Source organism: Hoplias malabaricus, chromosome X2 (genome assembly GCF_029633855.1).
Source record: "Hoplias malabaricus isolate fHopMal1 chromosome X2, fHopMal1.hap1, whole genome shotgun sequence".
In the NCBI taxonomy this organism is placed as follows: Eukaryota; Metazoa; Chordata; class Actinopteri; order Characiformes; family Erythrinidae; genus Hoplias; species Hoplias malabaricus.
Genome location: NC_089819.1, coordinates 52,487,730 through 52,502,701, shown reverse-complemented (window position 1 = coordinate 52,502,701; position 14,972 = coordinate 52,487,730). Strand labels below are relative to the sequence as shown.

At 39.0% G+C, this 14,972-nt stretch overlaps 1 protein-coding gene across 1 annotated transcript; it reads right to left on the bottom strand.

Moving 5' to 3' along the window:
* Positions 1-7,970: 7,970 nt before the first annotated feature.
* LOC136677515 (uncharacterized) lies at positions 7,971-12,696 on the bottom strand. The gene is made up of 7 exons (XM_066655083.1): positions 12,677-12,696; positions 12,245-12,562; positions 11,662-12,138; positions 8,805-8,906; positions 8,687-8,708; positions 8,543-8,577; positions 7,971-8,431 (listed from the first exon to the last, which is right to left on the bottom strand). Coding segments are annotated over exons 2-7 (807 nt in total). The 5' UTR covers positions 12,246-12,562; positions 12,677-12,696; the 3' UTR covers positions 7,971-8,261.
* Positions 12,697-14,972: the final 2,276 nt, after the last annotated feature.

The following is a 14,972-nucleotide window of genomic DNA, read 5'->3' as shown; positions in this document are numbered from 1 at the left end:
AGTTTGGCGTGTTCCCCCTGTGTCTGTGTGGGTTTCCTCCGGGTGCTCCAGTTTCTTCCCAGAGTCCCCAAAAAATGCATAGATCATCTGGTGTGTACATTTGTCCATAATTGTGTGTGTATGGGTGTGTGTGTGTTTCTATCGCCCAATTGTTCCAGGTAAGCAGGCCCACCATGGACATGGTCAGTATGAAGCAGTGACATGAATGAATGAGACTCTGAATACCCACATACTGTTATTACTGGATCCGGCTGTATCTGTGCACTACAGCATCCAAGATATAAGTGAATACTTTTGACAAGAACTTATATAGATTTGAGCAAAACTAGAAAAGATGAACAAAAGTGCCATGTGCAGTTTTTACGTTCGTCACAAAGTAAAGACATGTTACTTTTAGATCTCAAATCTTTTTGGCACAGGACATTGTTAAACCTAAGCTCTTGGTGTAATTAGAGATTTTAACAAGTCTACTCCAGAAAACAGTCTTCATCAGGGGTTAAGATGGATCTTCCTACTAAGAATATGTTTACAGTGTGAATAAGTTCTTTGTACGAGAGTAAAATATCCTGTACATAGAGAGTCTGTCAATGCGAAACTACACTTGACTTGGGAATGTTTGAATCATTGAATCAAACAATCGATTCATTGGCTCAGAGAATTTAAAAGAATCGGTTGAAGAGTAAAAATGGTTCCATAAAGACAAACTTGAAATATGTTTATTTAAATGTATATATTTTATATCTGAAAGGCAGATGTGTTGTAAAATGTTTGAGAATTCAGTATTTAAAACATTCTAGGGAAATGAATGTTTTTATGTTCTACAGTCAAGACGCAAGAAAAATTAAAAAGAGTGGTGATAGTGTTCTGAATCAGACATGTTTCATAACATATATTAGAATAAGAATTTCAATTTGTATAAAGTATTGGTAACATGTCTGAACAAATACTTTGAGCAATGACCAACCATGACATTTAGAGCCAGATCTTCAGTTCAGGCCAAAAACCGAAGAAAAACAACAAACACCACTGTTGTTATCATCATTTTTACTTGCACCCACATCATATGAGATTGTACAGTCACGACCAAATGTACTGGCACCCCTGCTCTTTCAGATGATGCTGCACTTCACCCAGAACACATTCATTTACGAGTGCTTTAGTCTTCACGTTTATATTAGTGTGTGTTGGAAAAACAGGAAAACCTAAGAGAAATAGCTAATCTAATCTCAATTAATAATAATAGCAATAATAATATGTTTCATTTATATAACACCTTTCTCAAACTCAAGGACACATTCCATAGAGACAACAGTTCACACAGAGTTCCAGAAATGAACCGGACACAATCACGGGCTCCTTCAATATAACACTTGCCGGAAACAATAATTGAAATCAGTCACTTCATATGAACGTGTTTCTCACAGCTCTCTGCTGAAATTCTGGACCACTCTTCTTTGGCCAACAGCTCCAGGTCTCTCAGGTTTGAAGTGTGTTGCTCCCAACAGCTGTTTGAAGATCTCTCCACATCTGTTCTATGGGATTTAGATCTCATTGCTGGCCATGACTGTAGTTTTATTTTAGCGCTAAGCTAATGGCTATCCTGAGGTTCATTTTAGTAATTTTAGATTAAACATTAAACATTAAACTTGCATAAGACATTTAATATATTTTAACTTAGCAGTTTTACAGTGACTCTTTCAGTACAGACGACTTGTACAGAGTTGCTGCTGTTTTCGATTTCTAAAAACTGAGGTGAAAAAACACTGTTCAAGGGGAATTCTAAGTATAACTTTTATCAGAAATGCTTTTTTCTGATGTCCTGGATTCTGGTGAATAGATGATGATCAGTAGAACTGGACCATGTCCAAATTATTCCACACAGATCCTAATGCCCCTCTTCAGCGTTTCTGTTTGCGTAAAGGGGGCCTTTGAAAAGCACATAACATAAAATCCCATTACTGTTTCAAATACAATTCTGAAAAAAATATCAAAAAGGAAAATGCTAAGACATGAGACTGAAGAACTCACCGTCAGTGTCAGGTGTAGCTTCTTGTTGGTGGCTGTAACAGTGACAGGGAAAAGATGATGCAACAGAAAGCAAATGACTTCACAATGACAGAAATAATCATGTTCTTTAAAGGCATTACTGCTGTGACCTACCTTTGTAACTCCACAGACTGAGATCCTGTAGGAATACAGTTATGAAACAAGAGTCTTATTGTATGTAACCATTAAGTGCCTATTATTAGAGACTAGGTAAATGAATGTAGAGATTCAAACTGGACATTTACCTTGTGAACTCTTGGCCTTTTTCCTTAGGAATGCAAATGTAACCCAAACAGAAAACAGAAGAGCCAGACATATGGGCCATGAAGTGTACAAGGGCATGAGAGGATCACTTCCTGTTCACAGACCACAAACACAGCATTAGTCATTAGAAACACTGCTAATGTAAATAATGTAAATATGTGAACTAACAGTGAAGAGATTATATACATGTATCTTACCATTTCTCTCTTCAGTTCTCTCCACATGTTTCTCATCAGGTGTTTTCTCAGGTGTTTCCTCAGTTCTGGTTGTTTCAGGTGACTGAGATGTTTTGTCTTTACTGACACTGACTGTAACTCTTTCTATCACCTTCCACTTTACATTTGTTTTTTTATCTGTTTTACTTGTGTCCATGTGTAAGGCACACAGGTACTGACCACTGTCTGACTCCATCACTCCACTGATCCTGATGTTGTGAGTGACATACTCTAAAGTTCTCTTTGAAAGTTGTTTATACAGTGTTTCTTCCATTTTACAGTAGTGATTGACCTTTATAGCCTCCATTGAAAAATCATAAGAATATAAACAGGTGCTGTTCTGTCCTTTGGTCTTGATCCAGTAAACAACAAAGTCATTTCCATCATGTCGTTTTGTGAAGGTGAAGCTGCAGTTTAAATTCACTGATTCACCTTCAGTTACAGTGAGTGAAGATGTTTTCTCAGGTTCAGACGTCACTGTTAAAATACAACTATTAACTATTAACTTATATATAGTCATTATTCATCAACAGAAAACAGCCATGAATTTTAGAAGATAATGAAGAAGTGAAAACTTACTCACTGTTTTTATATGGAACAGCGACTATGAACGACTGGAGAACATCGGGAGATGGTTTGAATGGAAATAAGGATCTAGGAATATAACGATTAACACACGCAACAAATCCACTCTTTACTTTTAGCAAACAAAAGTCGGGTTTAATATCTTCTCTTTCACATCTTTTTTCATCATCATCCATAAGCTCAATCGTGAGGTGGTAACAACCTTCTGTGCCCTTTGAGTAACCCTGTGTAGTTTAACTCAAATTATGTTGTAGATTTTGGGGAAAATAGGAGTCTTTTTAGCAGCACTTCAGTTAGAAACAGACTGTTAAATGAAGACTAAACAAAGTATTAATCTAATGTGTGATCATGAATGAACACATGTACAATATGGTCTACACAGCACTGTGTAAAATTTAGAGAACACATTTCCTTTTGTTTAATATCCGCTCAAAGTGGCCAGTAATTACCTGACCCCATACCACAGCATCACAATGTCACATCAATCCCTCCTGCTACCACAGCTCCTAACTACAACTCACAAGAGCCTCCCGGGAGTACACTTAGTAAAGAGGGACAACTCTGTCTCCAGTCAATGCAGGAGAATTCGCTCTCCCCTGTGTGTTTTGACCTTTCCTTTGTTGTTTTGATCTTTTGAATTGCCTTTCTGTGTATTTTCCCTGTGCTGTTTGGACTCTAGGGTGGCACGGTGGTGCAGCAGGTAGGTGCCGCAGTCACACAGCTCCAGGCAGGGACCTGGAGGTTGTGGGCTTGAGCCCCGCTCTGGGTGACTGTCTGTGAGGAGTGTGGTGTGTTCTTCCTGTGTCTGCGTGGGTTTCCTCCAGGTGCTTCGGTTTTCACCCACGGTCCAAAAACACACGTCGGTAGGTGGATTGACGATTCAAAAGTGTCCGTAGGTGTGAGTGAATGTGTGTGTGTGTGTCACCCTGTGAAGGATTGGCGCCCCCTCCAGGGTCTGATCCCTCCTTGCACCCAGTAATTCCGGGTAGGCTCCAGACCCACCTTGACCCTGAACTGGATGTGGGACCCTGAAGTGGTTACAGACCATGAATGAATGAATGATTGTTTGGATTCTCTGGTGTGAGAACCTAGGCCTGGTTTTGACCACTCATGTACAGGTCCTTTCATTATTTGTGCCCATCTCCTGCATCTGACTCCCTTTATTTTCCCAGGTTCACTCACTGAATGTCTTTTGGGATTGGGAGTCAAGAGCGGCAGAAAATGCAACCAATGTCTGGGACTGATCTTTGGATTCATGAAAAATGTTTTTCTTTAATATCTTTGGAAAATTAAAAGCAAATCTCTCAGAAAAGAGAAGCTGGTTATTTTTCTGTTAAATACAGGTTTTCACTTTTCATCTGCTGTACCAGAAGGAGCCGGAACATTTTTAATAAAGCTTTAGTGGCCCAGTGCTGCTGTCCAGAAGCTATAGATGAGCGTATCGATACTGGCTCCAAAATTTCGATATAATTTGTTGAAATATGTTGCAAAATAGATGTATATCCTAGCTGTCTATAAATAATAAAATTCCACCATAAATTGTGACACAGGAACTACTTCTTGTTGCCTTCTCCCTCTGCTGCCCCACACACACAGGCGCAGAAAAAGTAGCACAGAGAGCCACACTGAATCTTTTGGCAGTGACAGGCTTTACCCCGGTTGTGTGTAACTGATAAAGCAATATTTATAACTCACTGTGGGGGAGTGATTCACATTTCTTCAGGCTCAGTTTGTGTGTACAGTCGTGTGAAAAAGTTAGGAAACCCCATGAAAATCTTTGTCTTTTCTTATATCTTTGTCTTTTCTTATATCTTATAAACATATGTTGTAAAGTGTAGTGAACAAAAATTTACATTTCTTGTGAGGAAAAAGTTAGGACACCCTATGCCCTAATAGCTGGTATTTCCCCCTTTGGCTGAAATAACCTCAATTAGATGTTTCCTGTAACCAGCTACTAGTCTCCGACATCGACTGGGAGGTGGTGTCTCCCCATTCCTCCATGAAGAATTATTTCAGCTGTGTGATGTTTGAGGGGTTTCTTGAATGCACAGATCACCCCACAGCATCTCAGCAGGATTAAGATCCAGGGTCTGATTTGGCTGTTCCAGAACTCTCCATTTCTTATTTTTGAGCCTGTGAATTTACTGGAATGTTTTGGGTCATGGTCCACGTCCACTTCGGCTTCAGTTTTTGGAAAGATAGTCTCACATTTTCCTCTAGTCTCAAGCACCCTCTGATACAGTGAAGAATTCATAGTAGATTCTGTGATGGAGAGCTTGCCACACCCTGCTGCAGCAACGCAACCCCAAACCATGACATTTCCACGTCTGTGCTTCACAAGCTGATACGGGGTTCTTGTGCTCAAATGCTGTGTTGGTTTTCATCAGTACTATCTTCTTTTACTGTACCCAAATAATTCAGCTTTGGAGTCATCTGTCCAAAGCACATTGTTCACGAAGTCCTGGTCTTTGTCTCTGTTCTCTCTGGCAAACTTTAATTGCACACCACCTATGAAAATCAAACTTGTGCAGTCTTTTCCTGATGGTAGATGCATGTACCTTGACATCAACTTTGGTAAGAGCTACCTGATATTTTAGGATTGTTGGAGACTTCTTCACACACCTTGTGGTCTTCTCTTGGACTGCTCTTACGAGGATGGCTTGACCTGGCCTCACTGGCAGTTGGTTTAAATGTTCTCATCTTGTAAATTATATTCCGGACAGTGGAGTGCCTGATTTCTAATTGTTCTGAGATCTTTTTACATCCCTTCCCAGGCTCATATACATCTATAACCTTCTTTCTGAAGGCCTCAGAGAGCTCTTTATATTTTGCAATGATGATACCACTCACTTCAACATTCAATGGCAAATCCAACTAATGTCTGAGGCTTAAATAAGGACCTCCTCTAATGTCCTCTTTAACGATGGTCTAGTCATTTGCAGCTGATTCTAAATATAGACATTTTAAACCATAATAAATGTAGGCGTGTCCTAAGTTTTTCCTCCTGAGAAATGTACATTTGTTCATTACAATTTACAACTTATGTTTATATTTAATTTCTCCAGTTTTGTTTGTTTATTTATTTAAGCTCCATTTCTCAGTGCTGTTCAAATGAAGCTCAAATGTCCATATGTTTAAAATGTTCAAAAAGACAAAGGCTTTCATGGGGTGTTCTAACTTTTTCACATGACTGTACATTTCCTGTAATTATTTGAATGATAGAATGCCATATTTATTTAATTATTTTAAATAAATATTATTGTCAAATGAATATAATTATTATGAATTAAATATAAATGAAATAGTTATACATAGATATTTTAAACATTTTTATTTGCCCTTTCTAAATCTGATTTAAAAACTATTCCAAATAACAGTATCTGTGTTGGCATCAATACCAGCCTGGGTTGGGTTGGATGTTTAATGGCATATATTGTGTGATAAAATGTAAATATTGCACTCTTCTTGTTCATTTGCTCAATTATATTTCATTAAACTTATTCATGACATATGTTACAAGACAGGTTTTAACGATTATTTAATTTAACCAGCTGCAATGTAAAATATCACAAATTAAAATTAAAGAGGAATTATAGCTAGCATACATTGCTAAACAGTTTGAAGTTGTTGATGTTTGTGGTCTGTTGCCACAGAAACTGAAATGTGTTCAGCACAAATCGAACCTTTTTGTAAAAACAGCTCCACCAACATTTACAGGAATAGAAGAGATGTAATAGAAATAAACTGGATCAAAAAGAGAAGTGATACAACGTTAATAGCTTGTTTTTCTATGTATTTATGTATTACTCTGAAATAGAGACTCTAGCAGACGGTTTAAAGCAGCAGAGATAAATGGTGAAGCAGCGCCACCTGCTGTAACAGGAGGGTAATTCGGAGAAACTTTTTTAGCAGTAGCGCCATCTACTGGATGACAGAAGTGTTCTTAATTTTTACAGTGAACTTCTGATTATTTTGTCCCCTGTTATTAAAATATACATTTCTTTAACTAATCAAGTGCAAAGCCCTGTTTTAAATGTGCATCTTTACAGCGCACCTCATGGAATAATTGTTCTATATGTTATTCACTGCTGTAGTGGTCACAATCATATTACAGGAACATTATTCTGTTTAATGACAACTTTACAGTAATTAAAGTCCACACATTTATTTATGAGTTCTGAGTAAGAGGCCTCTCCAGAGACATTTGCCTGTAGTTTTCTCTGAGGAGAAACTAGTGCACCCCACATTAATGTTCCTGCAGTTTATCTGATAGATGCCGATCTCTCTAGACACAGCCATAATGTTTAAATTCTTACTGAAAAACCATCTCTTTACCATCACACAACACACACATCACATCTCATCACACAAACACATATATAAGAAGAATCACCTTTATTAATCCCTTTAGAGTATTTGATTCTCTGCATTTAACCCATCCTTGGGAGTGAACACACACACACACACACACACACACACACGTGAGCAGTTCCTCAAACACACTTCAGGGGCAGTAAACACACACACAACCAAAGCAGAGGGCTGCCAAAGTCCTCTGCGCTTGGGAGCAGTTTGGGGGTTAGGTGCGTTTGCTCATGGGCACTTCAGCTGTGGATTTATTGTTTTCCTGCTGGTTCTTCGAATTGAACCAGTGACCCTCCGGCATTAAGCTCACTTCCTTAAGGCCTCCACTGCTCTCTCAATGATGATTTCTGATTCTCCCTGAGGTACTACCCCAGGACCCTATGTACAACAGACCACACAAAAACAACACAACACACAAAAAACTGACCTGAAATAAAGAGCCATTTGATTTAGTATCTATTTAATTATTTTACTCTTTTTGGATAATAAAAACACAGTAAAAATTAAAGACATTCAAAAACATAAAATATTTCAGTTTGACAAAAGCATTTAAGCACTTCCTTCCTGTATATTCATTTATTCATTCATTGTCTGAACCCGCTTATCCAATTCTGGGTCGCGGTGGGTCCGGAGCCTATCCTGAATCACTGGGAGCAATGCAGGAACACACCCTGGAGGGGGCGCCAGTCCTTCCTGTATATATTTTTCAAAATAAATCCTAGAATACTGATATAGCATGCAAGCCACCGTCACTGTGGAGGATACAGACCCCTTGTCTTAAAAAGGTTAGTTGTGCTCTGCTACACCAGACTCGTACAAACTGTTGAGTCGAATAAATGAATACGGGTCAGGGGCAGGTGTAGATTCTTTACAGCCTGGATCAGACATCTCGGAATACAAGTTCTTGGGGGCAAAATGATGCTCTTCCTCCCCTGTCCCAATGGCATATGGAGAACCTGGACACAGCACGGGGGGAGAATGACTTTTACAGACATGAGTCTGAGCAGTCAAGGGTTAAAAAAAAAGAAAAGGCAAAAGAGAGGTGACAAAAATGTAAAACCACTTACAGTCCATGTAAAGAGTGTCTTCTCTGCTGTGGCAGCTGCAGTAGTCAGAGGAAACGGTGATGACACAGAAATGAGGAACTCGTAATGCAGTAGTTGAAGTCATGTTTGTGTAAAGTGAAGATGAATATAACTACAGTGTCTTACCTTTTCTGTGCAGACTGAGACCCTGAAACACAAAGAAAACCTTTACTGACTGCACTAATGACGCCTGACAGCAGCAGATAAAGTTCAGAGGGTTTAGCTGTTTCTTCAGTGTGCTGACCTTGTGAGATCCTCCTCCTCTTCTTTATAAACACAACTACAACAACCAGCAGGACACACAGTAAAACAGGCACAGCAATGTACACAGACAGGAGTTTAGAACCTGTGAATACAGAGCATTAACAAACATCAAAAACCAGAAACACAATCAGTAAAACAATATACTACATTAACAGTCAGGGTCATATATATTCCTCCTAAGATACAGAGTGTATATTATCACTGTCAAACTAAAACCTTGTATCTCAGTGGTGATGTAGCCCTTGAGTCAGGTCTCAGGGTCTAGCTTGTCATTTGGATAAACAGCAGTGTGAGACTGTATATGAGGGCTGCCGTGGCCTAATGGTTAGAGAAGAGGACTGAAAGGTCATTGGTTCGATTCCCACGACCGGCAGGATAACTGGGGACAGTGGGAGTCCCTCAATCCATACCTGAGGTGCCCTTGAGCAAGGCACTGAACCCGCAACTGCTCCCTAGGTGCCAGGGATGGCTGCCCGCTGCTCTGGGTGTACTAGTGTGTGTGTGTGTGTGTGTGTGTGTTCACTGCCACAGATGAGTTAAATGCAGATGGCATATCTTGTTATACATTGTACAATGACAAAAAATTGCACATTACTTAATGTAATAATTTCAAAGTATATTACAAACTATTTCATTGTGGATTAGTCTCTAATGTTTCTAACAAATTAGTTTCAGTTTTTTCCAGTTTCTTCTTATTTTTTATTCTGAAAACATTTTACAGTTTTTCTCAATTGTTTGCACACAAATACTGGTACTTCAGACACAACGACCAGAACATGTAACTCATGCACCAACCCCCTGAACCAATTCTGCTAAACTACAAACACAATTCCTGCTTTACACTCCAACTGCAGTTCTAAAACACACTGTTTTTAAAACACTACACACAACTTTCAGCATTTGGCACAATTTTCATGAAGAAAATCTCTTGTTTTCACAAGGAACACAGTGTTATTCAAAATTCTAAAGTTAATTGCCCTACTATGCACACTGACTCATCACATGAGCAAACACCTGTCACACAGTTTTACGATTAGCAATCAGAGCTTTAGTATGAAAAGGCAACAGGTGAGCTCTTCTGTTTTAGAGAAATGGATACCAACAGAAGCAGAGCCAGAGGAGTCAGGGGAAGAGGAGGAGGACGGGGAGGACAAGGAAGGCCAAGGAGCGTGATCTCTGATGAGATCTGATTCACTTTAATTGACCATGGTCTAACAATGAGGGAGGCTGGACAAAGAGTACAGCCAAATTTGAGCAGGTAAACTACCTCCATCAACCATCCAGACTTTCCAAAATGAGAATAGGTAAGAAATCTACTCTCACTAGAAAACTGCAGTACTGCACATCAATGCAGTACTCGATGAGTACAGTAGTGCGGCCTGTGTCCACATCGCCTGTGGACTGATCCGTAGGACTGTAAAAATAAAGTATGTTTCAGGTATTTGGGAGATGTTTTCCTATTTTATATTCCTACACAGTAGTTACAGTATTTTACTATTTGTACAGCAGAACTGGAAGATTACCAGCACGAGAACGTCTTCTGTCTCCTGAACAGGAAACTGAAATCATAAACATGGTCCTAGAAAATAACGGTATAACATTACGCCAAATACAATGTAAAATAATTTTAAAAAATGAGATATTTCAAAATATGGATAGGGTAAGCTTATGAACGCTGGACTGTGTCTTGCGCAGAAAAAACAGAGGATGGAACAGGTCTACAGGGTGCTATTTGAACACTATTTAGAAAGAGTTAAAGGAATTGCGATATAACTGTGTGCAAGTAAGTCATATACAATCCCACAATTGATGCATGATCTCAACACTATACATTATACATATTTCAGTATTTTAATCATAATGTAATCACTGCAGTGACCACTCCATGTCTATGTCTTGTGTGTTTCAGAGAGTCCTTGAGCTAGAGGTGGCTGCAGTGGAACACCAGTTCATTCGTCCTACTATATATGCTTCGATATTTCCCTCGCTGCTTGGCCAGAGAAAACATTGCTTGTGGTGTGGATGAGGTGCTGTGGCCAGATGGAAACAGAAGAGAGGATGCAGCATTTTTCGTACTGTAACTGTATACAGTAAACGCTTCTGTTGTTGTGTATGTAGACCACTGTATGTGTGAGTTTGTGTTGGTTGGGATGTACACTGTGTACACTGTTTTTGTGGGAAAAATAAAATATATGGGATGGGATTGATGGGATTCTCTGGACTAACTAAGACCAAAGACAAGATTCTGGGGCAGAATATTTGTTGTTGTTGTTGCTTGGTGTATTGTATTGTACAGTAGATTGTAGAATACAAAAGGTGTAAATGTATAGATTGAGTGTCTTTTGTTGCATTCATCAAGTTTTTAAAGGGAGAAACATATATGCATTACTTATTGCCAGGTTTTGTGGTATTGTTCTGAATTACTCTCACCATGGACCTTGAGGGCTTGAGTTCACAATTCAAGACAAAGTTTGGTTTATCAGCGAGAGTGAGTGGTTTGAATAGAGAGCTTCATTTTGACCTGAAAGAGGACATTTGGGGAACTGGGTAAGACATTATGGGCTTGTGTTTAGAGCTTCAGGAAATGTGTTTAACAGTCAAGAAAAACTGTAATCCCCTCTCAGATACATACTGCACATATAGACACTTGCACAATTTGCACACCCTGGTCAAATGACAGGTTTGTGGGTTTTCTAAGTGATAATACGTTAACACAGCCTTTATAAACAAGCAGATTTAAATATGGCAGAAAGAATGTAGAAAATCAACATGTAATTTGAGAATTTGAGTCTCCAAAGTTTGCCAAAGATTTGTGATATGGAACTTTTCAAACTCACCATGTTTATGTTTCTCCACTTGTGGTTCCTTAGGTGTTTCCTCAGTTCTGGTTGTTTCCGGTGACTGAAGTCTTTTGTCTTTACCGACACTGACTGTAACTCTTTCTATCACCTTCCACTTTACATTTGTATTTTTATCTGTTTTACTTGTGTCCGTGTGTAAGGCACACAGGTACTGACCACTGTCTGACTCCATCACTCCACTGATCCCGATGTTGTGAGTGAGCTTCTCTATGGTTCTGTTTGAGAGTCGTTTATTCAGTGTTTCTTCCACTTCACAGTGGTGACCAACAGTTACACCCTCCGCTGAAAAATCATAAGAATATAAACAGGTGCCGCTCTGTCCTTTGGTCTTGATCCAGTAAACAACAAATGCTGGTCCATGATGTTCTTTTGTGAAGGTGAAGCTGCAGTTTAAATTCACTGATTCACCTTCAGTTACAGTGAGTGAAGATGTTTTCTCAGGTTCAGACGTCACTGTTAAAATACAACTATTAACTATTAACTTATATATAGTCATTATTCATCAACAGAAAACAGCCATGAATTTTAGAAGATAATAAAGGAGTGAAAAGTTACTCACTGTTTTTATCTGGAACAGCGACTATGAACGACTGGAGAACATTGGGAGATGGTTTGAATGGAAATAAGAATCCAGGAAGATAACGATTAACACACGCAAAAAATCCACTCTTTACTTTTAGCAAACAAAAGTCTGGTTTATCTTTCTCTTTTTCACATTTTTTTTCATCATCCTCCTTAAGCTGAATTTTGAGGAGATAACACTCTTCTGGGCAGTTCAGGTCGATGATGTTGTTAGAATCTGTGCTTATTTGCCATTTCTTTGTTTCACATGTAATAGGTTTTTCCTCCTTTGTCGAATAAATGAACTGTGTTTGACCTTAGGGAGGAAAAAGACATTACTATAAGTTTGAGACAAACTCTCTGTAGAACAGACATCTTTCACAAAAAAGACAACTGCCACAATTTAATGAAAACAGAGAAAATTACTCACCGAGGCAGTCACCAAGAAAAAAGAGGAGAAGAGTGAGAAACAGAAACACCATTTCTCCTCCTTCATGCACTGTAATAAAATAGAGAAGTGAGAATGAAGAATTGTAGTCACACTTCCTTTTCACGCCTCCTTCAGGGTCAATGTAGCTGCAATGAACAGTGAATCTCTTACAGATTCATAGCAGGACCCCATCAGCAGTGATTAACTAAAACAGCTGTGGACTTAAAAACTAAGGATGCACCGATCCAATATTATGATCAGATAATGGTCTTAATATTAACAAAATTAGCTGGATCAGGTATTGAATAAATAGACCAATCCATTCATTTTAATTTGTTTGTGTTGTGAGCCTCACTATACATTGATGGCACATCAACCTGCTTTCATCTGCATAGATCTTTTTACTGAGAAGCAATCCCTGCCTCAGACAATCCTTACCAATACCAGAGAGTCAAAAATAGTTCAGTTACCCTGAGTTGCTGCCACTGCCACTAAATACCTCTGGGCCCCCTGCACTAGTGTAGAAAGTGAGTGATTGTTCAGCACAGTTTCCAACATTGTGGATGAGAAAAGAAACAGACATAAAACAGAGAGCAGAAATGCTTATTTTCCTGAGAAAGAACATGTCACTATTGTTCAAATGAGCATTCAGGGCAACCACAGGCCCTGGTGTGAGACTGCACTTAATGTTTACAGTGTAGTGGAAATAGTATGCACACGTTGCGGTGGCATTAGCACTACATAGCGGAGTCAATGATAATTAATTATTATTTTATTCATAATTAATTATTTAATTCATTTTGCTAAGCTCCATGTTTGGGAGCCATTAACTAATATGTAGTGTCTTAACCTGTCTTAATTTTAGCTTAGACAAGTAGGTCATCTTCACATATTATACAGCAGAATTAGCTAGAATTAACTATTATTAATGAATTATGCTCATTGATCCGCTGTGGGTTCTTGACTCTGAAATTGAATGTGAATTAGAAATTATAATTCCATACAAGAAAGGTGCACACACAAACAAATAACCAAGGATTGGTTTTATCACACAACTGGTTTATTAATTGTAATATCAAATAATGAATATTAATTAGACATTCATATAATGAAATGGATTACAGCAATACATGAGGGAACAGTGAGATTAATATATGAGGGAATTTCTCTATGATAATTATTGTCCTAAGTTCTAAGAAAGGCTATTGTTTATCCCAGCAACTTTCAGTACCAACCCATGAGCCATGAGAGACATGAGACCATGTGACCTTATGTATCCGGAGATGGACAGGGAGCATGTCGCTGACGGTGCCTTCTGGCATTACTTCCTGGAGAATTGCAGACGCGGGCCTTGTAGGTTGCATCCGCGTGCGTTCATTTTCTCCCGAGGCTTTCAGACGCAGCCGTCGGAGCTGGTGGTGTTCTGAAGGTCTCTGTGGGGATTCTTCGTCGTCACTGATCTGCCGCCTTGTGAAAGAGAGACATATCCATGCAGGTCTCTCCTGGGGCCTCATCTCAGAAGATGATTCTGAGGGTGCGTGCAGCCGTCCTCTTTGTGGCGTTGTCGTCGTTTGGAAGGTTGCCTTCATGCTCTGGGTGTGGCGTTGAAATTTTGCGAGGGTTAAACTATAGCTCTTCTTAATCTGTAGTTTCTATCTGGACCACGCTTTAAAGGTCCAAGACTGTTTAAGAAAGCCATGAGTCTGACGCCTGCAGAGTCATTTCCAAAACTCAGGTCATTTTACTCTTTTAGCCTTGAAAAAGCTAAAAGAGACAACGCCCCAAGTGTCTGGAGCCTTGAAGTGAAGAGTCGAACATCGGAGAAAAAGGGGCAGAAGCCCAAAAAGCTTAAAAAGCTCGAAAATCTCAGAAAAGCTTGTGTCATTTGGCGCCACAGGTTTTTAACCAGAGTTTAGAAAACCCGCCCCGAATACCTGATTTGTCCTCAATGAGAGAGAATTGGAGCCTTTCTTGCTCCTGATTGGCTGTTTCCTGTACCTTGGGAGTGGCATCACATAGAATTTATGACACTTGACAAGACAAAGACTTGACCATCCCTGAGTGAATACTTTGCAATATAAAAGATTATATGTTAACACAAAGTAATATCATTAAGAAAAAGACAACCATGTTCTATATAATTATTAACCAACTAAACACATAGTATGTGACTACCTTGGTTCTACATAGATTCATATAAACGAAAATGACTTTAAACACATGAAAATTAATTCCACCTATTTTGATTGTCAAAACGGGATTAATCCCAAACAGTTGTGCACATATGTAACTTCAA